General features: G+C 38.9%; 1 protein-coding gene across 2 annotated transcripts in view; it reads right to left on the bottom strand.

The window, feature by feature from the left end:
* The window catches only part of prkacba (protein kinase, cAMP-dependent, catalytic, beta a), a 62,456-nt gene extending 34,940 nt beyond the window's left edge, over positions 1-27,516 (bottom strand). Inside the window, exon 1 of one of the 2 annotated variants that reach the window (XM_061975471.1) lies at positions 27,180-27,516. In XM_061975471.1, the coding sequence (XP_061831455.1) occupies positions 27,180-27,225 (46 nt within the window). In that variant the 5' untranslated portion in view covers positions 27,226-27,516. Of the gene's footprint in view, positions 1-9,019; positions 9,652-27,179 lie in introns of those variants that run through there. The other variant, XM_061975470.1, reaches the window with a different exon arrangement.
* Positions 27,517-27,877: the final 361 nt, after the last annotated feature.

The raw sequence follows: 27,877 nt of genomic DNA on the forward strand, positions 1-27,877 counted from the left end.
GGCACTGCTCAGGTGTTATGAGAGCCCAGGTTGCTCTGATAGTGGCCTTCAACTCTTCTGCGTTTTTGGGTCTGGCATTCTGCATCTTCCTTTTCACAATACCCCACAGATTTTCTATGGGGCTAAGGTCAGGGGAGTTGGCGGGCCAATTTAGAACAGAAATACCATGGTCCGTAAACCAGGCACGGGTAGATTTTGCGCTGTGTGCAGGCGCCAAGTCCTGTTGGAACTTGAAATCTCCATCTCCATAGAGCAGGTCAGCAGCAGGAAGCATGAAGTGCTCTAAAACTTGCTGGTAGACGGCTGCGTTGACCCTGGATCTCAGGAAACAGAGTGGACCGACACCAGCTGGACTGCCGCTGAGTGGTCCAAAGTCATGTTTTCTGACGAAAGCAAATTTTGCATTTCCTTTGGAAATCGAGGTCCCAGAGTCTGGAGGAAGACAGGAGAGGCACAGGATCCACGTTGCCTGAAGTCTAGTGTAAAGTTTCCACCATCAGTGATGGTTTGGGGTGCCATGTCATCTGCTGGTGTCGGTCCACTCTGTTTCCTGAGATCCAGGGTCAACGCAGCAGTCTACCAGCAAGTTTTAGAGCACTTCATGCTTCCTGCTGCTGACCTGCTCTATGGAGATGGAGATTTCAAGTTCCAACAGGACTTGGCGCCTGCACACAGCGCAAAATCTACCCGTGCCTGGTTTACGGACCATGGTATTTCTGTTCTAAATTGGCCCGCCAACTCCCCTGACCTTAGCCCCATAGAAAATCTGTGGGGTATTGTGAAAAGGAAGATGCAGAATGCCAGAGCCAAAAACGCAGAAGAGTTGAAGGCCACTATCAGAGCAACCTGGGCTCTCATAACACCTGAGCAGTGCCAGAAACTCATCGACTCCATGCCACGCCGCATTAACGCAGTAATTGAGGCAAAAGGAGCTCCAAACAAGTATTGAGTATTGTACATGCTCATATTTTTCATTTTCATACTTTTCAGTTGGCCAACATTTCTAAAAATCCCTTTTTTGTATTAGCCTTAAGTAATATTCTAATTTTGTGACACACGGAAATTTGGATTTTCATTTGTTGCCACTTCAAATCATCAAAATTAAATGAAATAAACATTTGAATGCATCAGTCTGTGTGCAATGAATAAATATAATGTACAAGTTACACCTTTTGAATGCAATTACTGAAATAAATCAAGTTTTTCAAAATATTCTAATTTACTGGCTTTTACCTGTATATTGTCATCTCAATTTTTTACTTGATTGATTTACATGTACAATGCTACATTTTTATTTACAGCAGTTATTTTATTCAAAACATAAGTATTAAGTTTGTACTTGATAGAGCTGATTGATTTTAATTACTATTTAATGATCATTGGAATCTTTCTATACATTTTTTTGGGAGTTTTGCAATGCTACATTTTTGTCTACAGAATTTTTTGTTCAAGAAATAAGTATTGCCGCTCATAGGAAGCTCTTAATATAGCTCTTCCAAAATGATTGCATAAAAAGTACAATTTATGCCTGGTCTAAAAAGAACAGAATGTTGCTCGGAGTAAGATGTAGAGCAGGCCTGGGCAATTATTTTGACTCGGGGGCCAAATTTAAAAAAAGAATGTGTCTGGGGGCCGGTATATCTATTTTTAGGAAAACTAATACAAAACCTCACGATAATGTCTGATTAAATGCTAAAAATGTTATGACAGACCGCCTTAAAAACAGAATGGAATTTTATTTTTTCCTATGAAGGATAAAACCCTGAATATTGACAACATATAAACGTCACACCCCCTCTCAATCCACATATTTTACAATCAAATCAAATGCAACAAAAATGCAACAAACACAGCAAAATATGAACGTGAAGGGTAAAAAAAAACAAAAAAAAACATCTACAATCTGATGTATAAGATACATCACTGAGCTTTAGAACTTTCTTGTAAAAATCTCCTTCACGTCTGTCCCTGACACCCACATTTCAGGCTGGCCGCTCTGGAAACACTCTGTGGAAACGCTCCCCACTCACACTGCTTGGTGCCTCGTGTGACCTGCTGTGACGTAGATTACCATAGTAACTAGTAGGGTTGTACGGTATACCGGTAATAGTATAGTGCCGCGATACTAATGAATCATATTCGGTACTATACCACCTCTGAAAAGTACCGGTCTGCCACACCTAAGATTTTTTGTTAAAATAAAGCCAATAATGCAATTTTTTCTGGTCCCCTTTATTTAGAAAAGTATCGAAAAGTACCGAAAAGTATTAAAATAATACTAGTCACGAAAATATCATGCAAAAGCGCAGATTCCAACCATTGAAATATGTTGTATAGTTCAAGACTTATGGTAATTTGAAAACATCACTGCACATCATAATGGCAGCTACAGTTTCCATTTTAAAAATCGAAAAAAATTATTTGGGAATGTCCGGCGGGCCAGATTGAAAAGCTTAACGGGCCGCATGTGGCCCCCGGGCCTTAATTTGCCCAGGTCTGATGTAGAGTAGGCAGTGTCATTTTTTGATCAAATAAAAGCAAAACTTGTTTTGAATTACCTTTGTCATTTGTAGTCATTGGTTTCTTTACAAAGTAGAAAAAAAATGAGGCCTATCACCCAGGCCTAATATATCGCCCACTGTTTGCGCACTATTGACTAGTCATGCAAAAGTGCCGAAAACGGATGCTGTGATGGAGTAAACAAGACCCACTGGGTTGTCTGGTAGCGTTGTCAGCATGTCTGTGATGTGGACGTAACTTTAATTATATCCCAGATAGGGCTGCAACAACTAATCAATTACAAAAATAGTTGGCGATTAATTTAGTCATCGATTCGTTGGATCTATGCTATGCGCATGCGCAGAGGCAATTTTTTAAATTTTAAATTTTTTTAAATTTTATTTTTATAAACCTTTATTTATAAACGGCAACATGTACAAACAGCTGAGAAACAATAATCAAAGAAAGTATGGTGCCAGTATGTTGTTTTTTTTCTAATAAAATACTGGAAAAGATAGAAATGTAGTTTGTCTCTTTCATCCGATTATTAATCGATTAATCGAAGTAATAATCAACAGATGAATCGATTAAATGTAAATGTAATTGTAAATGTGTGTTAGTCATGTATGGTGTCTTTTTGTTTTTTTTTTTGTTTTTTTTTGTTTTTTTTGTGTGATGTGTAATGTCTACTGTTTAAATGTACGGCAGTGACAATAAATTTCCCCAAGGGGACCAATAAATCTAATCTAATCTAATTATCAAATGAATCATTAGTTGCAGCCCTAATCCCAGATATACCCGCGGACAGCCGTCTACAAAATGTGCAAATATTCAAAAGGACAGTGGCGGCTTTTAAGGAGAGAAAGTCCAACTGGAGCAGCAGCGGCAAGCAAGTGTGACGTCATGCTCGCTTTTCGTGGGGTACATGGAGAAGTAGAGTCCCTAAAAACCAGTACGTTTTATAATAACACCAGAAAAGGTGCTAGATGTGTTGCTAGTCGTTTTTAATAAAGAAAAAGTCACTAAAAGTCTCAAGAAAGTACATTGTACAATTAAAAATACAGCAAAATATACACTATATTGCCAAAAGTATTTGGCCACCTGCCTTGACTCACATATGACCTTGAAGTGACGTCCCATTCCTAACCCATAGGGTTCAATATGGACCTTTTGCAGCTATTACAGCTCCAACTCTTCTGGGAAGGCTGTCCACAAGGTTGTGGAGTGTCCTTATAGCAATTTTCCACCCTTCTTCCAAAAGTGCATTGGTGAGGTCACACACTGATGTTGGTGGAGAAGGCCTGGCTCTCACTCTCTGTTCTAATTCATCCCAAAGGTGTTCTATCGGGTTCAGGTCAGGACTCTGTACAGGCCAGTCAAGTTCATCCCCCTTGTCATGTTGGAAGAGGAAGGGGCCCGCTACAAACTGTTCCCACAAGGTTAGGAGCATGGAATTGTATCCTGGAGCATTCAAAGTTCCTTTCACTGGGACTAAGGGGGCCAAGCTCAACTACTGAAAAACAACCCCACCACCATAATTCCTCCTCCACCAAATTTCACACTCGGCACAATACAGTCCGAAATGTAGCGTTCTCCTGGCAACCTCCAAACCCAGACTGGTCCATCAGATTACCAGATGGAAAAGCGTGATTCATCAGTCCAGAGAAGGCGTCTCCACTGCTCTAGAGTCCAGTGGTGATGTCCTTTACACCACTGCATCCCACGCTTTGCATTGGACTTGGTGATGTATGGCTTAGATGCAGCTGCTCGGCCATGGAAACCCATTCCATGAAGCTCTCTGCGTACTGTATGTGGGCTAATTGGAAGGTCACATGAAGTTTGGTGCTCTGTAGCAAGTGACTGTGCAGAAAGTCTTTGCACTATGCTGACCTCTCTGTCAGTTTACCTGGCCTACCACTTGGTGGCTGAGTTGCTGTTGTTCCCAAACTCTTCACTTTTCTTATAATAAAGTTGACTTTGGAATAATTAGGAGGGAGGAAATTTCACGACTGGATTTGTAGCACAGGTGGCATCCTATGACAGTTCCACGCTGGAAATCACTGAGAGCGGCCCATTCTTTCACAAATGTTTGTAGAAACAGTCTCCATGCCTAAGTGCTTGATTTAAGTGCTGTCTAGAGCTCAGCAGAGTAACCGTGTAATACTCTTCCATATCAGTAGGTGGCAGCAGGTAGCTAATTGCGTTGCAGATGTCGGAAACAGCGGGAGGCAGTGTGCAGGTAAAAAGGTGTCTAATGCTTAAACCAAAAATAAACAAAAGGTGAGTGCCCCTAAGAAAAGGCATTGAAGCTTAGGGAAGGCTATGCAGAACGAAACTAAAACCGAACTGGCTACAAAGTAAACAAAAACAGAATGCTGGACGACAGCAAAGACTTACTGAGGAGCAAAGACGGCGTCCACAATGTACATCCAAACATGACATGACAATCAATGTCACCACAAAGAAGAATAAAAACAAATGAAATATTCTTGATTGCTAAAACAAAGTAGATGCGGGAAATATCGCTCAAAGGAAGACATGAAACTGCTACAGGAAAATACCAAAAAAAGAGAAAACGCGAAAGTGAAGTGAAGTGAATTATATTTATGTAGCGCTTTTCTCTAGTGACTCAAAGCGCTTTACATAGTGAAACCCAATATCTAAGTTACCGTATTTTCCGCACCATAAGGCGCCCTGGGTTAAAAGCCGCGCCTTCAATGAACGGCATATTTCAAAACTTTGTCCACCTATAAGCCGCCCCGTGTTATAAGCCGCATCTAACTGCGCTAAAGGAATGTCAAAAAAACAGTCAGATAGGTCAGTCAAACTTTAATAATATATTAAAACCAGCGTGATGTGGGCGCGCATGGAGTCGTATATCAACATGGACGGAGCTGCGTGAAAAAAGCCACCCGGCCTCTTCGCGTAAACTTACCTTAACCACTCGCTCATCTTTTCTTCATCCATCCCTTCGAGTTAGCTTTTATGATGACGCCGGCTGGAAAGGTCTCTTTTGGCAAGGTCTTCCTTTTGAATATCACCATGGGTGGAAGTTTCTGGCCATTAGCATGGCAAGCTAGAACCACAGTGAAGGATGACTTCTCATTCCCTGTGGTGCGAATATTCACCGTACGTGCTCCCGTTGTATCCACAGTGCGGTTCACAGGAATATCAGTTGCTGTGAAATAGTAATCCGTGTGCGGATGGAGAGATTGCGTCTTTTCATGAACCGGATCCCTGACGCTTAGTAGGAGCCATTTTGTGGTCTTTACAGATGTAAACACACAAAGGAAATGAAACGTACCGGTACGGTAATATCCGCGCACTTTTTCTTCTTCTACGCGGGCGGGTGGTTGCTTACAGTAGAAGAAGAAGCGCTTCCTGTTCTATGGGGGCGGGTGCTTACCTTGGCGGTTGCTTGCGTAGAAGAAGCGCTTCCTGTTCTATCGGGAAAAAAGATGGCGGCTGTTTACCGTAGTTGCGAGATCGAAACTTTATGAAAATGAATCGTAATATTAATCCATATATAAAGCGCACCGGGTTATAAGCCGCACTGTCAGCTTTTGAGTAAATTTGTGGTTTTTAGGTGCGGCTTATAGTGCGGAAAATACGGTACATTTAAAGCAGTGTGGGTGGCACTGGGAGCAGGTGGGTAAAGTGTCTTGCCCAAGGACACAACGGCAGTGACTAGGATGGCGGAAGTGGGGCTCGAACCTGGAACCCTCAAGTTGCTGGCACGGCCGCTCTACCAACTGAGCTATACCGCCCCCAAAAATAAGAGCGCAAGACAAGAACTAAAACACTACACACAGGAAACAAGTCCAAATAAGTCAGGGTGTGACATTACACCTACTTTGAGACAAGAGCTATAGTCATGCATGCTTGGTGATGGTTTAAAGCAAACCTGGGCAAATGAAGGCCCGGGGGCCACATGTGGCCCGTTAAGCTTTTCAATCTGGCCCGCCGGACATTCCCAAATAATTTTTCTAGATGTTTAAGATGTAAAGTGTAGCTGCCATTATGATGTGCACTTATCTTTCTATAGTCTTCAACTATACTAAGTATTTCAATGGTTGGAATCTGCACTTATGGATGATATATTAGTTACTATGGTCATCTAATTAGTTACAATGGTAATCTAATTAGTTACTATGGTCATCTAATTAGTGACTATGGTAATCTAATTAGTACTATGGAATGCCCTCCCGGTAACAATTAGAGATGCTACCTCAGTAGAAGCATTTAAGTCCCATCTTAAAACTCATTTGTATACTCTAGCCTTTAAATAGCCCCCCTGTTAGACCAGTTGATCTGCCGTTTCTTTTCTTTTCTCCTCTGCTCCCCTTTTCCTTGAGGGGGCGGGGGGGCACAGGTCCGGTGGCCATGGATGAAGTGCTGGCTGTCCAGAGTCGGGACCCGGGGTGGACCGCTCGCCTGTGCATCGGCTGGGAACATCTCTGCGCTGCTGACCCGTCTCCGCTCGGGATGGTGTCCTGCTGGCCCCACTATGGACTGGACTCTTACTATTATGTTGGATCCAGTATGGACTGGACTCTCACAATATTATGTCAGACCCACTCGACATCCATTGCTTTCGGTCTCCCCTAGAGGGGGGGGGGGTTACCCACATATGCGGTCCTCTCCAAGGTTTCTCATAGTCATTCACATCGACGTCCCACTGGGGTGAGTTTTTCCTTGCCCGTATGTGGGCTTTGTACCGAGGATGTCGCTGTGGCTTGTGCAGCCCTTTGAGACACTTGTGATTTAGGGCTATATAAATAAAGATTGATTGATTGATTGAGATTGAGTTACTATGGTCATCTAATTAGTTACTATGGTCATCTAATGAGTTACTATGGTCATCTAATTAGTTACTATGGTCATGTAATTAGTTACTATGGTCATCTAATTAGTTACTATGGTCATCTAATGAGTTACTATGGTCATCTAATTAGTTACTATGGTCATGTAATTAGTTACTATGGTCATCTAATTAGTTACTATGGTAATCTAATTAGGTACTATGGTCATCTAATTAGTTACTATGGTAATCTAATTAGGTACTATGGTCATCTAATTAGTTACTATGGTAATCTGATTAGTTACTATGATCATCTAATTAGTTACTATGGTAATCTAATTAGTTACTATGGTAATCTAATTAGGTACTATGGTCATCTAATTAGTTACTATGGTCATCTAATTAGTTACTATGGTCATCCTATTAGTTACTATGGTCATCTAATTAGTTACTATGGTAATCTATATAGTTACTATGATCATGTAATTAGTTACTATGGTCATCTAATTAGTTACTATGATAATCTAATTAGGTACTATGGTCATCTAATTAGTTACTATGGTAATCTAATTAGGTACTATGGTCATCTAATTAGTTACTATGGTAATCTGATTAGTTACTATGATCATATAATTAGTTACTATGGTAATCTAATTAGTTACTATGGTAATCTAATTAGGTACTATGGTCATCTAATTAGTTACTATGGTCATCTAATTAGTTACTATGGTCATCTAATGAGTTACTATGGTCATCTAATTAGTTACTATGGTCATGTAATTAGTTACTATGGTCATCTAATTAGTTACTATGGTAATCTAATTAGGTACTATGGTCATCTAATTAGTTACTATGGTAATATAATTAGGTACTATGGTCATCTAATTAGTTACTATGGTCATGTAATTAGTTACTATGGTCATCTAATTAGTTACTATGGTAATCTAATTAGGTACTATGGTCATCTAATTAGTTACTATGGTAATATAATTAGGTACTATGGTCATCTAATTAGTTACTATGGTAATCTGATTAGTTACTATGATCATCTAATTAGTTACTATGGTAATCTATTTAGTTACTATGGTAATCTAATTAGTTACTATGGTAATCTAATTAGGTACTATGGTCATCTAATTAGTTACTATGGTCATCTACGTCACAGCAGCTCAGACGAGGCACCCAGCAGTGTGGGCGGGGAGCGTTTCCACAGACGCGGAAGGAGATTTTCACAACAAAGTTCTAAAGCTTAGTGATATATCAGATTGTAGGTGGGTTTATTTTGTACCCTTCGCGTTCATATTTCACTGTTTGTTGCATTTTTGTTGCGTTTCACTTGATTGTAAAATATGTCGATCGAAAAGGGGTGTGACATTCATATGTTGTCAATATTCAGTGTTTTATACTTCATAGAAAAATGTAAAATTCCATTAGGTTTTTTAAGGCGGTCTGTCATAACGTTTTTAGCATTCAATCAGACATTATTGTGAGGTTTTATATTAGTGTTCCTAAAAATAGATATAACGGCCCGAGACACATTTTTTTTCTAAATGTGGCCCCCAAGTCTAAATAATTGCCCAGGCCTGGTTTAAAGTCATATCCAACAATTGCGACAACGACTTTTTACTGTCAACCGAGTTTAGTTTTTTTAGAGTTTTGCATTTTTTCAATGCAAAAAATGTGCCTGGGCTCTAAAAAGGTTGAAAAGCGCTGACTTACTGAGCCGATCCCACGCCACGGTGAAGTCTGAGACGCGAGGCGCCTCATTCTCCTGTCCTCTCAGCTCCTGGCTAGTTTTGCGACGCCGGTGGAAAAGGCGGCTGGCGAAGGACTGATCTCTTCCCTGGGCCATTCCCAGCTTGGATTGTTTCCCCAATGTTTTAGAGAGAAAAGGCCGACGAGCAAAGTCACAGGTCCCAGACGTGATGAGAAAGAGCAGTTTCCTGTTCGCCTGTCAAGTGCTCTGCAACGCTCGGCTAACCACAGCAACTTAAGCTTCCTGTTCCGAGCACTTCAGTTTCAGTGGCCATGTTTTCTCCTTCTGCACGCCTCCTCTGCACTTGCATGTTGTGATAGAACACACCTTGCTTTGTCAAATGATCACACCGTGTGAAGGCATTTGTCCTACAAATGTCCTGAGGCTGTGCAATTTAGGTGATGACCAACATTTTGGGAAACATTTAAAAATAAAAAAACTGCAGTTCAGTAAGCAAAATAACTTGCTGTGTTTATTTGTGATGCTTCCAAGGAGAGGAACCAATAAGGGCGAAGAGAAAAATGTGGTGATGACATCAATGGTTTAAAGCGGGGGGTCTGCAAACTTTTTTTTGCCCTGGGGGCCACACTAGGCTACAAAAATGTGGTAGAAGGCCAAAAGCTGACTGCATGTAAACTAACATATTCTTATATATACACATATACATATATATATATATATATATATATATATATATATATATATATATATATATATATATATATATATATATATATATATATATATACATACATACATACATACATACAGGTTAAAAGCCAGTAAATTAGAATATTTTGAAAAACTTGATTTATTTCAGTAATTGCATTCAAAAGGTGTAACTTGTACATTATATTTATTCATTGCACACAGACTGATGCATTCAAATGTTTATTTCATTTAATTTTGATGATTTGAAGTGGCAACAAATGAAAATCCAAAATTCCGTGTGTCACAAAATTAGAATATTACTTAAGGCTAATACAAAAAAGGGATTTTTAGAAATGTTGGCCAACTGAAAAGTATGAAAATGAAAAATATGAGCATGTACAATACTCAATACTTGGTTGGAGCTCCTTTTGCCTCAATTACTGCGTTAATGCGGCGTGGCATGGAGTCCATGAGTTTCTGGCACTGCTCAGGTGTTATGAGAGCCCAGGTTGCTCTGATAGTGGCCTTCAACTCTTCTGCGTTTTTGGGTCTGGCATTCTGCATCTTCCTTTTCACAATACCCCACAGATTTTCTATGGGGCTAAGGTCAGGGGAGTTGGCGGGCCAATTTAGAACAGAAATACCATGGTCCGTAAACCAGGCACGGGTAGATTTTGCGCTGTGTGCAGGTGCCAAGTCCTGTTGGAACTTGAAATCTCCATCTCCATAGAGCAGGTCAGCAGCAGGAAGCATGAAGTGCTCTAAAACTTGCTGGTAGACGGCTGCGTTGACCCTGGATCTCAGGAAACAGAGTGGACCGACACCAGCAGATGACATGGCACCCCAAACCATCACCCAACCATGCAAATTTTGCATTTCCTTTGGAAATCGAGGTCCCAGAGTCTGGAGGAAGACAGGAGAGGCACAGGATCCACGTTGCCTGAAGTCTAGTGTAAAGTTTCCACCATCAGTGATGGTTTGGGGTGCCATGTCATCTGCTGAATGCACGAAGGTGAACTTTGTTGATGTTTTTGTGTGGAGTGCTAATCAGGCATATTTGGTCAGTGCATGGCTGCAGGCTAATCGATGCTAACATGCTACTTAGGCTAGCTGTATGTACATATTGCATCACTATGCCTTGTTTGTAGCTATATTTGAGCTCAATGAATTTCCTTGACTTATGTCCTGTGTGTATTTCATTTATATTTGCATGTCTCATGACATATTATCTGTATGTAATATTGGCTGCATTGATCATAGTTTTTTGTGTGCCATGTTGTTCCAGACCACAGCAAACGTTACCATTTTGTTGCAGACCACAGCAAACGTTATAAACTAATATAGCTAATATGGACACTTACATCATGTGTTGTCTTCACTATAACACTTATATAAGATGTTTAAAGTCATTTTGATAGTAGGCTAATATAGACACTTACACCATGTGTTGTCTTCATTATAACACTTATATAAGACTTTTAAAGTAATTTTGATAGTAGGCTAATATAAATAATACGGACACTTACACCATGTGTTGTCTTCATTATAACACTTATATAAGATGTTTAAAGTCATTTTGATAGTAGGCTAATATAACTAATATAGACACTTACATCATGTGTTGTCTTCATTCATTCAGCACTTATATAAGATGTTTAAAGTAATTTTGATAGTAGGCTAATATAGACACTTACACCATGTGTTGTCTTCATTATAACACTTACAGTATATAAGATGTTTAAAGTCATTTTGATAGTAGGCTAATATAAATAATATAGACACTTACACCATGTGTTGTCTTCATTATAAAACGTACATAATACTTTTAAAGTCATTTTGATAGTAGACTAATATAGCTAATATAGCTAATATAGACACTTACATCATGTGTTGTCTTCATTATAACACTTTTAAAGTCATTTTGATAGTAGGCTAATATAACTAATATAGACACATCATATGTTGTCTTCATTATAACACTTATATAAGACTTTTAAAGTCATTTTGATAGTAGGCTAATATAACTAATATAGACACTTACATCATGTGTTGTCTTCATTATAACACTTATATAAGACTTTTAAAGTCCTTTTGATAGTAGGCTAATATAACTAATATAGACACTTACATCATGTGTTGTCTTCATTATAACACTTATATAAGACTTTTAAAGTCATTTTGATAGTAGGCTAATATAACTAATATAGACACTTACATCATGTGCTGTCTTCATTATAACACTTATATAAGACTTTTAAAGTCATTTTGATAGTAGGCTAATATAGCTAATATAGACACTTACATCATGTGTTGCCTTCATTATAACACTTATATAAGACTTTTAAAGTCATTTTGATAGTAGGCTAATATAGACACTTGCATCATGTGTTGCCTTCATTATAACACTTATATAAGACTTTTAAAGTCATTTTGATAGTAGGCTAATATAGACACTTGCATCATGTGTTGCCTTCATTATAACACTTATATAAGACTTTTAAAGTCATTTTGATAGTAGGCTAATATAGACACTTGCATCACGTATTGCCTTTATTATAACACTTAAATAACACTTTTAAAGTCCTTTTGATAGTAGGCTAATATAACTAATATAGACACTTACATCATGTGTTGTCTTCATTATAACACTTATATAAGACTTTTAAAGTCATTTTGATAGTAGGCTAATACAGCTAATATAAACACTTACATCATGTGTTGTCTTCATTATAACACTTATATAAGACTTTTAAAATCATTTTGATAGTAGGCTAATATAGACACTTGCATCACGTGTTGCCTTCATTATAACACTTATACAAGACTTTTAAAGTCATTTTGATAGTAGGCTAATATAACTAATATAGACACTTACATCATGTGTTGTCTTCATTATAACACTTATATAAGACTTTTAAAGTCATTTTGATAGTAGGCTAATATAGCTAATATAAACACTTACATCATGTGTTGTCTTCATTATAACACTTATATAAGACTTTTAAAGTCCTTTTGATAGTAGGCTAATATAGACACTTGCATCATGTGTTGCCTTCATTATAACACTTATATAAGACTTTTAAAGTCATTTTGAGAGTAGGCTAATATAGACACTTGCATCATGTGTTGCCTTCATTATAACACTTAAGGCTTTTAATTTGTTCACGGCTCCAGACGGATTAGTTTTTCATATTTTCGGTCCGATAAACCTTGTGGGTCTACAGTGAAGCACGCAGGACTGTTGACAACACCCACTTAAGCTACCAAGTATGGTCCCTTGCCCGATAAGAGGCTAAGATTATGCCAAAAAACAGTTTTATAACACCCACCGGCATGCAGAGATAAACTATCTGCACGTTACCATATTCTCTGAAGGCACAAACCGCACGCTGCGCTTGTTCGATGCCAAGCCACACTCTAAGAAAAACTGTTCAACTTTATTTTCATGCAAATTTGTAACACGACACTTTATTAGTGAGTGTGGAGTGTCAAGTGTTTCCAGACTTCTCCTGCCCTGTTGGCCTGAATCGTAATGTAAACATGCTTCTTATGGGCTTTGCTGTTTGCATTACAGTACCATGCAAACAGTCAACACTACATCCCTTGCTGCTGGACAGGAACTACTGGTTCTCAATAAGACGGCCTTTAAAGCCGCATGGACCACTGCCAGTTAGAAAGGAGGTCAAGATAAGTACTCTGTGTGAATGTGTGTGTGTGTGTGTGTGTGTGTGGTCTTGTATTTCTGCCCTTCTTGAGACACGAAGAAGGAAAAGTATCTTCCATATGAGGAGGTGTGAACAAGTGATGACATAAATCTAAGGCTGCAGCTAACGATTATTTTTCTATCGATTAATCTATAGATTATTATTTTTTTTCGATTAATCGGTTAATCTATAGATTATTTTTTTCGATTAATCTATAGATTATTTTTCCTTTTACCGATTGTTTTTTTTATTTAAAATGAAGATGAAAAAATAAATGTTGGCCAGTTTTTTCAAAAGGCATGACTTTTATATACAAAAAAAAAAAGCATGGCCACTCAGTCAACATTGACAACAACATGACAAAATATTCTGTAACAATGTAAACATTTAAAACTTTTAACATTTAACAAAATTAAAAGTAGCTTATTTGCTTTTTAATGTGCAAATATAAAAGTAAACATCCAGTGCAAATCTTAATATTCTGCAATAGTATAAGCATTTCTAAAGTAAAAGTATTGCTTATTTTGCTTTAAAATGTGCAAAAATAAAGATAAACATCCAATACAAAAAAGTGCAAAACGGAAATATTCTGTAACAAGTGTAAACATTTCAACAAAAGTAAAAGTATTGCTTATTTTGCTTAATAACACAACAATGATAGTATGATTAAAGTGAAAGTTAATTGTTGGTTTGTACATAGTATATGTAACTGTTAATGTTGTAAAAGGTATTTGCACAACTAATTAACGTTAGCGTTAAAGAAGAGCGCGTCTTTGTAAACACTGAACAGGCACGCCAAACGCACCTCTCAGAGCGAAACGGTGCTTTAGTTTATGAATTTACAACGCAGATACAAATGACACATTCATGTTTTTGTGTAATAATGACAACGTATACGCACGCGGACGATTTACTTGGTGATGGCAAGAACGCTGTCGGTTTTCTTTTCAAATGTTCGTTCATAGCCGTTGGGCTGCTATGATAGGCCATTTCCGCTCGACACAGTGTGCATACAACAACATTATTAGGCCGTTTATTGAAATACTCTCACACTTTTGACGACTTTTGGCGTGCTTTTTTCCCCTCGCTCGCACCGTCTGCTTTGCGCTCCGCCATGACAGTAGTGTGACGTAAATATGCGACGCGCCGACGCACAAAAACGGCGTCGACGTATTTACGTAACCGATGACGTCGACTACGTCGACGCGTCGTTTCAGCCTTAGTTGATTGACATGTTTATTCTGTAAGCTAACTTCAATAGTTTAAAATTATTTTGACAGTTAATGCCAGTTATCCTGTCAACCTTTCACAAGACTTCAATTTGTTAATTGAAAGTATAAACAGTATAAACAACTTTTACAGTAAACAAATGGTAAAACAGTACTAAACAATTCCATTAAAAAAAAAAATTGGTGTCATTATTAACTTTCTGTCCAAGCTTGTATAATCTACTGCCTTGTTCAATTGTAAAAAATATTCTGTGCCTAAAATTCACATTTCTATCACAATTATCATACTGTAAACATGGTAAGCTAACTTCATTAAAATTAATAGTCCTGTCAATAGCATGGAATTACAATTCAAATGTAGTTTTTTTTGTAAGCCTTTCAAAAGAATTCAAAATATGAAAAATTAATGAAAATTAATTGAAGCCATCAGACACTTGAAAAGTGGCACATCACATCTCTAATGTAATCATTTTAACTTTTCAACAGAAATAGCAATGCAAAAATATTAAGGACATACTTCTGTATTTTGGTAGTTATGCTGTCAACATTTAACAAGATTTCTTCAACTTGGACTTGAAAGCATAAATAGTATAAACACTTTTAACAGTATGTCGTGCTGTGAAATACAGCCGACAGGATTGCGCACCAAACACGAAGCAAGGCCAAAGCGCATGCATGGTGCAGGAGAACAAAGGACTTCTTTCATTTAAGGTTTGTGATAAACCATCAAACTCATTCGTTAAAAGGACTCTATAGTAATATAAAGCGAATTTTTCTGGACATTATCATGCAAGAAAAGTTTATTTTTGGGACCGCGATCACCGCGTAATGATTTTTAAAGGTTGCATTACAAACATTTAACTGTCCCATGTGATCAGCCAGTGCGATTGGAAGTCCATGCTCAATTATTGCCTCCGTAAATAAAACTTCGGCATTTATCACATCCAAAGAATCTGTTTGGGCGACGAAAAACGTTGAAAGTTTTCCACTTGTATCGCTAGCAACGGCATTAGACTTGTGTTTTTTTGTCCCAACGTGGTCTTTTACATCGCTAATTCCTCCGTGTCCGGTCGAAAAATCTTGTCTGCACAAGGTGCAATTCGCGTAGTTTTCACCCTTTTTGGAACGGATAATTATTCCCGGATAGGCTTTTGAATATTCTTCACGGAATGACTGCAGTTTTCTTTTCGGTTTAAGACTCGTTTGCGATGTTTCTCCGGCTGATTCCATGATCGTTTGCTCGTTTGGAAACAATGGCAACTGGTGCCTCGTGCTTGGCAGCGGTGCTATAAATAGCCTCGTGCATTTAAAAAAAAAAAAATTTTTTTATTAATGAAAAAACGTATTTTTTATCACTGCAACCGTAACCCGGAATAGGTTGATGAAAACCGTACTAATTACGGGAAAACCGGAGTAGTTGGCAGGTATGTTAATGTGTGGTACACAGGTTGCTGGATCGGTTCGCAGACAAGTGTGAAGCAACTGGGATGAGAATCCATCCATCCATCCATTTTCTACCGCTTATTCCCTTCGGGGTCGCGGGGGGGCGCTACAATCGCTACAATCGGGCGGAAGGCGGGGTACACCCTGGACAAGTAGCCACCTCATCGCAGGGGATGAGAATCAGCACCTCCAAGTCCGAGTCCATGGTTCTCGCCCGGAAAAGGGTGGAGTGCCATCTCCGGGTTGGGGAGGAGACCCTGCCCCAAGTGGAGGAGTTCAAGTACCTCGGAGTCTTGTTCACGAGTGAGGGAAGAGTGGATGGTGAGATGGACAGGCGGATCGGTGCGGCGTCTTCAGTAATGCGGACGCTGTATCGATCCGTTGTGGTGAAGAAGGAGCCGAGCCGGAAGGCAAAGCTCTCAATTTACCGGTCGATCTACGTTCCCATCCTCACCTATGGTCATGAGCTTTGGGTTATGACCGAAAGGACAAGATCACGGGTACAAGCGGCCCAAATAAGATTCCTCCGCCGGGTGGCGGGTCTCTCCCTTAGATATAGGGTGAGAAGCTCTGTCATCCGGGGGGAGCTCAAAGTAAAACCGCTCCTCCTCCACATGGAGAGGAACCAGATGAGGTGGTTCGGGCATCTGGTCAGGATGCCACCCGAACGCCTCTCCCTAGGGAGGTGTTTAGGGCACGTCCGACCGGTAGGAGGCCACGGGGAAGACCCAGGACACGTTGGGAAGACCATGTCTCCCGGCTGGCCTGGGAACGCCTCGGGATCCCCCGGGAAGAGCTGGACGAAGTGGCTGGGGAGACGGAAGTCTGGGCTTCCCTGCTTAGGCTGCTGCCCCCGCGGCCCGACCTCGGATAAGCGGAAGAAGATGGATGGACGGATGGATGGAGGTTGCTGTGTTTAAAGAATATAATTTGAATCGCCACTACACGACGAAGCACGAGGAAAAATACCGGAATGAAGCGCGCGCAAGGGAGGCTGATGCGTTGATGGTAAAACTGCAAACCCAACAAATACCTTTTGCCAAATTTCACACCCCCAGAGATGCAGCCGTCAGGACAAGTTTCGTCATTTCTCACAAAATCGCCAGAAAAAGTAAGGCGTTTTCTGACGTAGAGTTTAATAAGGGGTGCTTATTGGACTCTTGTTGCGCTGATATGGCCGGAAAAGAGGGGCGCATTTGAGAACGTGTCACTCTCCCGACGCACTGTAACGAGGCGGGTTGAGACCATCGCTGGTAACTTGGAGCTTCAGCTGAAGAACAGAACGGCCGACTTTGACTGTTTTTCGCTGGCTTTGGATGAGAGCTGCGATGTACGTTACACCGCCCAGCTGCTCATCTTCTTACGTGGGATAACTGCAGACTTTCAAATCACGGAGGAGCTGGCAGCCATGCAGTCAATTAAAGAGACAACCACAGGTAATGACTTGTTCACAGAGGTAAATGTGTGTTTGGACATGTTAGGACTGAAATGGGACAAGCTGGCAGGTGTGACAACAGATGGTTGTCCAAATCTGACGGGGAGAAATGTTGGACTTTTAAAGAGGATGCAGGATGAAGTGACAGAAATGGACATTTTTGCATTGTATTATACATCAGGAAGTGTTGTGTAAGACAGTGTTAAAAATAAAACCATCAAAAGCAATCTGCTTTTGTACAAAATTAAGTTAGGTTAAATGAAATTATTATTATTATTTATCTTACGGTATATCAAAAATAATTTGAGCAAAATTTAATTGAAATATTGTCGGTGTGGCCCTCCAGTAGTGCTCGGGTTACTCATGCGGCCCCCGGTAAAAATTATTTGCCCACCCCTGTAATAGACAATGTCTCATTTGCACCCCTGCTGGTCAAAATGAGGGTGGTCCCAAAAAGGAGGGATTTTTCACTTTGACTGTGTGTCGCTTGTAAAAGTGCTCCCCCTCTGGTCAACGTATGAAATAACAAGTGTGTGTAAAAATTCGGAGTGCTCCCCCACTGGCCAACATATGTAATAACAAGTGTGTGTTAGAAATTGAAATGCGCCCCCTTTGGCTAAAATAAATACAAAAAATTTACTATATATATATATATATATATATATATATATATATATATATATATATATAGATACATTCTGTAATAACTTGAAGTAAATAATGAAGATTAAAAACCAATTACAAAAAAAAAAAAAATTAACTAAAAGCAGTCTTTTTCTCACAATGTGTCGACTTTTTTCCTATAAAATTGGGAACAATCTCATATTCTTTCTGTTTCTGTAACATTGCAATATTTTCTCATAAAATTATTACTTTTTTATGTAAAATGATTACTTTTTAATGCAAAAAGGTGACATTTGTTATTTAAAACTCTGACTTTTATCACAATTTTGCCAATTTTTTTGTTGTCCTTGTAAAATAGTGACATTTTTCGAGTAAAAGTATGACTTTTGTCATAATTTTGCCGAGTAGAATTCTGATTATTATTGCTATATTGCCAACATTTTTAAGTTTTCTTATAATATTGTGACTTTTGTCGAGTAAAATGACGACTCTTTTCATAAAATTGGCAACAATTTTAGTTTTTCTTGTAATACTGTGACTGTTATTGAGTAAAATTCCAAATGTGATCATAACATTGCACAAATGTTCAGTTGTTTTTGTAAAAGACTTGCGTTGAGTAAAATGACGACTTTTATTGTATTACTGCCAAAATTCTAAGTTTTTCTTGTGAAATTCAAACTAATTTTTCACAACAAGCCATTTTATATTTGGAAAGTTTGTATATATTATTAATGTTGTGAATACAAATCTTTATATATCTAGAAAGGGTGGTCCTAAAGAGGGTGGCATTTTTCTCAGGTCTCAAGAAGGTAACAAATACAAGAATGTGTGTGTGTGTGTGTGTGTGTGTGTGTGTGTGTGTGTGTGTGTGTGTGTGTGTGTGTGTGTGTGTGTGTGTGTATCGTAGAGCACAGGCGTGGTCCAGTATGGGGAGTTTATCTTAGAAAATACATCAGACATAAGGTGGGTGGGTGGGTCCAAATATTGCTAGTAGCGATATCAAAGGGGAACTGCACTTATTTTTGCTTTCACAATTCACATGTGAGACAAGCTCACATACAGATACATGTAAATAAAAGTCAGCTAACAATGGAGTCAATGGGGGATAGTCAATCTATTCTGCCTATAAAGTGCTCTAAAAACATCCAAAAGCCTCCATCAAGGTTTTATATACATGCTGTAAGTATATATGTAGTATCTAGTAACATTCATAATCACATGTAATATTTACAAATGTTGCTCATTTTAAGCATACAGCGATGTATTTCATAGACACTAGCATCACAGGGTTCATTATTTCCTTCCAAAACTACTACTGATCATAGCAGACTTCATGAGAGACATTTGAGATGTGCGATACTGCTGATGCTTTTTTCGATGCGATACAGAGTCAAATTCAGGTCGGTATCGGCAGATACCGAACTGATACAGATACTTTGCGGTCACAGGACATTCCTGGAGCCAACACAGGTCTCTGTAAAAACGCTGTCAGATTTCCATGGTCATGGAATTAATTACAAAAGGATCTGAGGCCACCTGAACTGGTCGCTTTTGGGGAATTTCAAGACATTTGAAAGGATCGAGAAGCTGTATCTATTGGGCACTGTTTTTATGTTTAGGCTGTAAATCATTTGTTCTTTTAACTATAGTGTGTGACTGTTTTTTTGTTGTTGTTTTATGTATTTATTCAACCTGGCCCCTGGCTAAGTCACTCTTGCAAAAGACATTCTCAATGAGTTTTTACCTGGTTCAATAAAGGAAAATGAATGAATGCATTTCCCGAAGGTGTCTGGTCAAACTTAAAAAGTAGTGTATTTCAAGTGTTGCTACTCTTGGGGAATCAACTTAAAAACAATAACAGTCACAGGCCAAAACATTGATGGCGTTATCCTGCACTGAATGTTGTAGTATTCTGTATTAAGTGTCTTCAAATAACCTCAGTGTTTCCCACACATTCATTTATTTGTGGCGGCCCGCCACGAAAGAATTACGTCCGCCACAAATGGATTTTTCGGCTTTTGACTCGCTCGACCGCTCATAAAAGCAATGGGACTGTCTGTGAATGTTGCTTGTAGTTACACCTCCGGTGCAGTAGGTGGCGGTATGCATTGTAACTCCGCCAATAGCACTTAATTCACCTGGTGGGCCAGAAGAAGAAGAAGAAGAGGGACGGACGGACGGGATCAAAATACTCGCCGACTACTTTTCATAATGATGGCGCTTCCTACGTTTCTACCTCAAATGTCCAAAAGCTGCTGAAAGCCTTGATCCAGGATGCCATGGGGAAAAAAACTTAAATGGTGCCTTTTGGCGACAGTTTGCAGCTTGGTGGCTCATAGCCGGCTAGCTAACGCTTGCTAGCATTGCTTCATTTTTACAGGTGTTACAGATAGATAGGTTATAGCTGCATCGCTCGCGGCTCGTCATATATTTAATGTTAATCCGCGATTTCACCGAGCGTTTCACTGACGGTTTCGCCTGACGCTGCTTCATTAACACCGCCGCTGTTTGACTCGGTCACCTGTTTTCATACCGACGAGCTAACGTGTCCAGGTTATAACCCTGTTGTCAATAAACACACATGGACTGAAGCTAAATTGTCCACTGTCCACTGCAGCATGTGAATGCAATGAAAATAATAAAATCTGAGCCAACCAGCTGTTAAAATGTTGTCCAGGTTAATGTTTTGGCCATTAAAGGCCCTTCATTTCAAGATTTCAACTGTGATCGGGCTTTAAACAGGTGGATGACCTGTTCAGATGGGTGTAACTGCTACTGGTCAAATAATGTGAAATAGCATTTAATTTTACATGTATGCAATGCCATTTAAATGTAATTATAGATAATAATAATAATAATAATAAATACTGTGTAGTGTTGTAAATAGTCAACGGGAAGGATTCTAGTAAGATATAAGCCATGAGCACTACACAGCCAGAAAAAAACCTAGGCAGGACAAGTAAAAATATTGGGGAAAGTAGATTTGAGAAGTCGGGCAAGTAGAAAAAAACCTTAACGTTGAACCCTGCATGTGTTGAGCTGCTGGTTAGACGGCACTGTACATAGAGCGCTTCTGCTCGTTAGTAATAAATTCTAATGTTGGATGTTCACTCCTTCACACAGATGAGTATAGAAAAATATTTTCAACGGCCGAAAAGGGCTGGACTTGGAGAGGAGGTAGGCCTACAGTCCGGACCACAGGTGCGACCTGTTCAGCAGGAGGAGGAGGAGGAGGTTGACTGACTGTGGCAGGACACCTCTGCCTCTGTTTCACTTCATGTTGCTGGTAAATAATATGGTTGTAGTAGTAGGCTAAAGTTAAATTATTTAGTATTCACTAATTAAAGGGGCAGAGCTTTAAGAGACATTTTAGCTTTTATATTTTATAAGATATATTTTTTGTAAGAACCACAATTAATAAATATATTTCAGTGAATCACTAATTGTTCAAATCTGTATATAAATATGTACATAAAATGTTGTAATTATATTCCAACTCCGCGTTCTTCTTGGTCATCGCCGCGCACCAACACCCCCCCCCCCCCCCCCCACACCACCACCCCCCCGCCGACCACACCACCACAAATAGATGCCTGTCCTGTGGGAAACACTGAACCTACACACACAAACTTGCTGTTTTATAATAATGAGCGACACATTTTAATTGCCAGTCATTTTCCTAAATAAACAAATGACAAACAGAATGACTATATTCCTGTTAATGATATACCTTGTAACAAATAAATAAAGTATCAAAAGTATCCTTTTTTTAAACTTGAGAATCGATAGTAGAGCATAAAAATCTGGTTTCGTCAGTATTCATATTTTAGTATCAATCCGCACATCACTAACGAACATTAAAAAAAAATCCACTTACAGTACAATGTCTGCTGTCACTCGGAACAATTTATAATCCTCATGAAGGGATAAAAAAAAAAACATTGCCATATCCGGGTATAACTTGGATATTAGAGTTGATTGATGTCCACAACCATGATTTATCATCTAGAATTAACTTTCACCAACTGAGAGGTGACGCAGCAGCTCAGTATGTCAATGTAGCGGCTTAAGCTAATTACAGTAGCTCTCTGTGATGTAAATTGTTTGTCTACGTAAGCGCTTCGAATAACAATATTGCTAATACGAGATATAAATGGAATATTGTTGATGTTTTTTTTCCCGAGGCCAAATGGATTACTCCCTCTAGCACCATTGCTAGCCACATAGAACAAACCGATTATTACGAATTAGGATGCAAAAAAAATTAAAACCCAAATGTATTTTGTCTCTCATAAGGATTGTGAATAATAGGCAACATTCTAAAACAGTGCAGTTCCCCTGAGGGTTGTAACAGTATCGGATCGTGATGTGAGCCATATTTTTCAGTTCCCGTCTATGTTGTGTTGTTCATTGTTATTTTTGCTTAAGTTATTTTGCAATTAGCAACAATTGTATGAAATAAAAGGTCTGCAATCTATTAGTGGCATTGGGGCAACGTTGTGTTTTATTACAGCATCATTTATTGTAAAGTGCATAGTGAATGCAATAGCCTGCTCGTAGCAGGGGTGTCCAAAGTGCTGCCCAGGGGCCAATTGTGGCCCGCAGCACATTCTAAAAACACTATTAAAAATATATATACAAAAAAAAAAAAAAAAGTGGGATAAAAGAGCAAACAGGTGAAATATAACGAGAAAAACTTGCCACATTGACTCAAATAACACAAAGCTGCCAAGGCTACAATTACTTCCCATCAAATATATTCATATTTTTTGGGGGGAAATATTGCATATGTTGTGTTTTTGCCATAAAAACTGGGTTTTGTTTGACAAAAAGGGCTTGAAACCAAAAAAATGTTTTACTATATAACAACAAACCTGAAGTTGATCTGGAGATTTAACACTTTGCACTACTTCCTTACACTTTATGAAGCATTTCTTACATATTCCTTAAGATCTTATAGTCAAGTGTTCAATGTGATTTGACAATTTTGTTGACATTGTTGGAGTGTTTTCATGTTTGTGTTGACGTTTCCTTTCTGCCTTGATAGCTGAGGGATTACAATTAAAGGAAGTTACATTTCAAGTAAAATATATTATTCTCCTGCTTCATATTTTCCATAGGTCATACAAAATGTCAACAATTATCGATATCGACCGGTATAATATTATTGTTGAAATAATTACTGCACAACAAACATTCCTTTCCATAGTTAAATAAGAATAATAGGGCAAAATAATGTTACACAGCCGTTATTTCCTGGCACTAAACCTGCAGAAAATAGTAATTCTCAGGTTTCTCCATGTTTACATTTTCACACTTTGCACTATTTTCTTACACTTTATGAAGCATTTCTTACATATTCCTTATTTTTAAGAGCTTATTGTAAAGTGTTGAAGGCAGAGGTGTGGACTCGAGTCACATGACTTGGACTCGAGTCAGACTCGAGTCATGAATTTGATGACTTTAGACTCGACTTGACAAAATGTAAAAAGACTTGCAACTCGACTTAGACTTTAACATCAATGACTTGTGACTTCACTTGGACTTGAGCCTTTTGAATTGACATGACTTGACATGACTTGCTACTTTCCCCAAAACCCAAAGATGAAAAAGTTCTTCGGGAGCGCTCCGTATTTTTCATTGTGTACTTGTCTATCAGCGTTGCGTGTGTCAGCTGGTGTGCTCTCAGTACAACAGCCAATCAAATTAGATCTACTTTGTTTTCATCACACAGCATTCATCCAATCAAATTGCAGGACAACCAACGAAGAAGACATGTCCAAACCACACGCCAGTGAACAAAAAATGATACCTAAAATAATTTTGTTTGGGTATAAAAATTACGAGGTGGTCACAAAACGGTTTGCAGTATGCAACACATGCGGTTCCAAAATGACTGATGGAGAGGCAACAACTTCCAACTTCGTCCGGCATTTGAAGTTGCACAAAGAACGGTAAGTTTTGAATGTAAGATAACGTTTATTGGCTAAGTAACGTGACTTTTATTTGCTGTGTAGTTAAATCAGTGAGGCTGTAAACTCACTGCTAACGTTATAACGTTATTGCAAACACGGGAATCTGTTGCAGTTCACTACCTTATTCATACTTTTTGTTCAGTGATTTTTTTTAAGCATGTTTACGTTAGTCAATATATCACACGTAACGTTAGACGGCGGTCAGCAGCACCACATATTTTAGCCACCTAAAAAAAGACAAAAATAGTCAAATAAAGGTCAGTTAAAATGTATACTATATTATGAATATGTGTACCGTTTTAGCTAGCTTTCTGACATACTGTTGGTTGTTTACCTCAGTGGTCCCCAACCACCGGGCCGCGGCCCGGTACTGGTCCGTGGATCGATTGGTATCGGGCCGCACAAGAATTTTTTTTTTTTTTTTTTTTTTTTTTTTTATTAAATCAACATAAAAAACACAAGATACACTTACAAGTAGTGCACCAACCCAAAACAACTCTCTCCCCCCTTTTGTTCTGGGCATTGAACATGAAGACTCTTCCTTGGCCATGAGAGTCTTGGCAGTGCCTGCCTCCAGTGCTCCAGTGGAGCGAGTTTTCAGCCATGGTGGCATCATACTACGCCCCCATCGTGCACAAATGACTGACAGACTCTTGGCTAATTTGGTCTTTTGCAAATGCAATGCAGCATAGGGCCCTGACATATAAAAAGTACAACTTTTTTGTTATGTTCACGTATATGTCATGTTTTTTCAATGTTAACACTTTTGTACAAATAAGTACATTTGCACTTTATTTTTCAATGTGTTTGTTCTGTAAAGGAATGAGTTAATGTTTAAAATGACTGGTTAATAGTGCTATTATAAAGTGCAATGTCAGCACAATTTTCTTTCCTGCAATTTAAAATGCACTTGTTTTAATAAATAAATACAGCGTTTGAAAAGCATACACAATCTGTGTTAATATATTAGTCTGTGGTTAAAAGGACTTGAAAGGACTCGAAACTCAAAATGCAGGACTTAGGACTTGACTTGAGACTTTCCAGTCTTGACTTTGGACTTGACTCGGGGCTTGCCTGTCTTGACTCGGGACTTGACTCGGACTTGAGGGCAAAGACTTGAGACTTACTTGTGACTTGCAAAACAATGACTTGGTCCCACCTCTGGTTACTGCACAACAAACATTCCTTTCCATAGTTATATAAGAATAATAGGGCAAAATAATGTTACACAGCCGTTATTTCCTGGCACTAAACCTGCAGAAAATAGTAATTCTCAGGTTTCTCTATGTTTACATTTTCACACTTTGCACTATTTCCTTACACTTTATGAAGCATTTCTTACATATTCCTTATTTTTAAGAGCTTATTGTAAAGTGTTGAAGGTCATACAAAATGTCAACAATTATCGATATCGACCGGAATATGATAATAATATTTAAATAATTACTGCATAACAACAATTCCTTTCCATAGTTAAATGAGAATAACAGGGCAAAATAATGTTACACAGCCTATAATTACATGTTCACACTTTGCACCATTTTCTTACACTTTATGAAGCATTTCTTACATATTCCTTATTTTTAAGATCTTATAGTTAAGTGTTCAATGTGATTTGACTATTTTGTTCACATTGTTGGAGTGTCTTGATGTTTGTGTTGACGTTTCCTTTCTGCCTTGATAGCTGAGGGATTACAATTAGAGGAAGTTACATTTCAAGTAAAATATATTATTCTCCTGCTTCATATTATTCAGAGGTCATACAAAATGTCAACAATTATCGATATCGACCGGTATAATATTATTGTTGAAATAGTTACTGCACAACAAACATTCCTTTCCATAATTAAATAAGAATAACAGGGCAAAATAATGTTACACAGCCGTTATTTCCTGGCACTAAACCTGCAGAAAAGAGTTCTCTATGTTTACATTTTCACACTTTGCACTATTTTCTTACACTTTATGAAGCATTTCTTACATATTCCTTATTTTTAAGAGCTTATTGTTAAGTGTTGAAGGTCACACAAAATGTCAACAATTATCGATATCGACCGGTATAATAATAATATTAAGGTCAAGGTCAAGGTTCAACTTTATTGTCCCCGCGGGGAAATTTGTCTTGGGCACAGTGCATCATTGCTTTCTTAACATACCCAAAAACAACAGAAGAAAAACACAAGCACAGACACAACCACAACCATACAACTAACATTTAAACATCAGAACATGGAGCTTGATAGACATAGGTGGCACTTTGATGTAGGCATAAAATCTACAGTATGGAGATAAAGATAAAGTACCAATGTGCATTGCACTAGAGCTCATGGATAAAGTGCTGTGTGCTAAAGTGCTTAGTTCTAAAGTGCTATGTGCTAAAGTGCTATGTGCTAAAAAAGTGCTAACCTATGTATTAAAATTCTATTGCACATTGTTGGTCAGCTTAATGGAGGCTGGGACAAATGATCATTTAAGGCGGTTAGATTTGCATAGTGGGACCCGGAGTCTTCTCCCTGATGGCAGGGTTCCATATTCAGGAAAGAGTGGGTGTTGTGAGTTGGAAATAATTTTCTTCGCTTTTTTCCTAACTGCCTGCTCATAGATGCTCTGTATAGGCTCATATTCTTTCCTCCCTACGATTTTCATTGCCGTTTTATGCATGCCGGCCAGTTTGCTTTTTAGCTTAACGGTTAGGTTGCCAAACCATGAGGTGATCCCGTATCTAATGATGCTCTCTACAATGGCACGGTAGAAAATCATCATGATAAAAATACTTACTGCACAACAAACATTCCTTTCCATAGTTAAATAAGAATAACAGGGCAAAATAATGTTACACGTTTCCTTTCTGCCATGACAGCTAAGGGGATTAGTTTCCAAGGAATACAAATGTTTACATCTCACGTTTATTTTTTTCTCCGGTCCTTATTTTCCACAGGTCATACAAAATATCAATCATTAGCAGTAAGGACCGCGATATGAAACACTTATATCGCGATTCAATTTTTAGCCATACAACTGCTGAAGCGATATTGAACATGACCCAACTGCAGATTGCTTACCGCTTTCTTGCTCGTTGCCTTTTTTGGCGGTGGCTGTGTTCCCCATGGCGGGAGGACGGGACCGGGACGATGCGGGACGATGCGGGACGATGCGGGACGGGACGATGCTCAGCTGGCTAGCAGCGATGATGCTGCTGTGCTTAGCCAGCCAGCTAGCCGAGCTAAGCTAGCAGCTCCTCCTCGGTTCGCCGGCTAACAAACTGCATCCAGCGGCTCCATCGGCGCGTCCTCGTCGTCAACAGAACCCGCGCGAGTGTGTCCGCTCTCGGACTTAAATGAGGTCAAGTCCGCCTTCGCTGGAACGGAAACATGATGGCCACTTTTCACCTCCGCTCGATGTCGCCAAGTGCTGCGTTCATGGCGTGTGGGAATGCCCGCGTGCGAGTTCAGGTGTGGTCGAAAATAGCAGGTGCTTGTCCAAATCTATTGTGCGTCAGTGAGGTAAACATCGCGGAACGTTTATCTTGTAAAAAAAAATATCACCACTATTGTGGTCATAAACACCCTCCCTTATGATAACTTATAGTTTCAATAACGAACGAGGGACTGTGAATGCGGCATTATTTACCAACAGACTCAACTTTGTGATGTTTGATTTGTTGAATTTTGCTCAATTAAACTGAAAATATGTCCTCCAATATGTTTTTTTTTTTCATTTTATTTGAGTAACATTCTGTACAGTCATATTAAATATGATG

This window comes from Nerophis lumbriciformis, linkage group LG14 (assembly GCF_033978685.3).
Source record: "Nerophis lumbriciformis linkage group LG14, RoL_Nlum_v2.1, whole genome shotgun sequence".
In the NCBI taxonomy this organism is placed as follows: Eukaryota; Metazoa; Chordata; class Actinopteri; order Syngnathiformes; family Syngnathidae; genus Nerophis; species Nerophis lumbriciformis.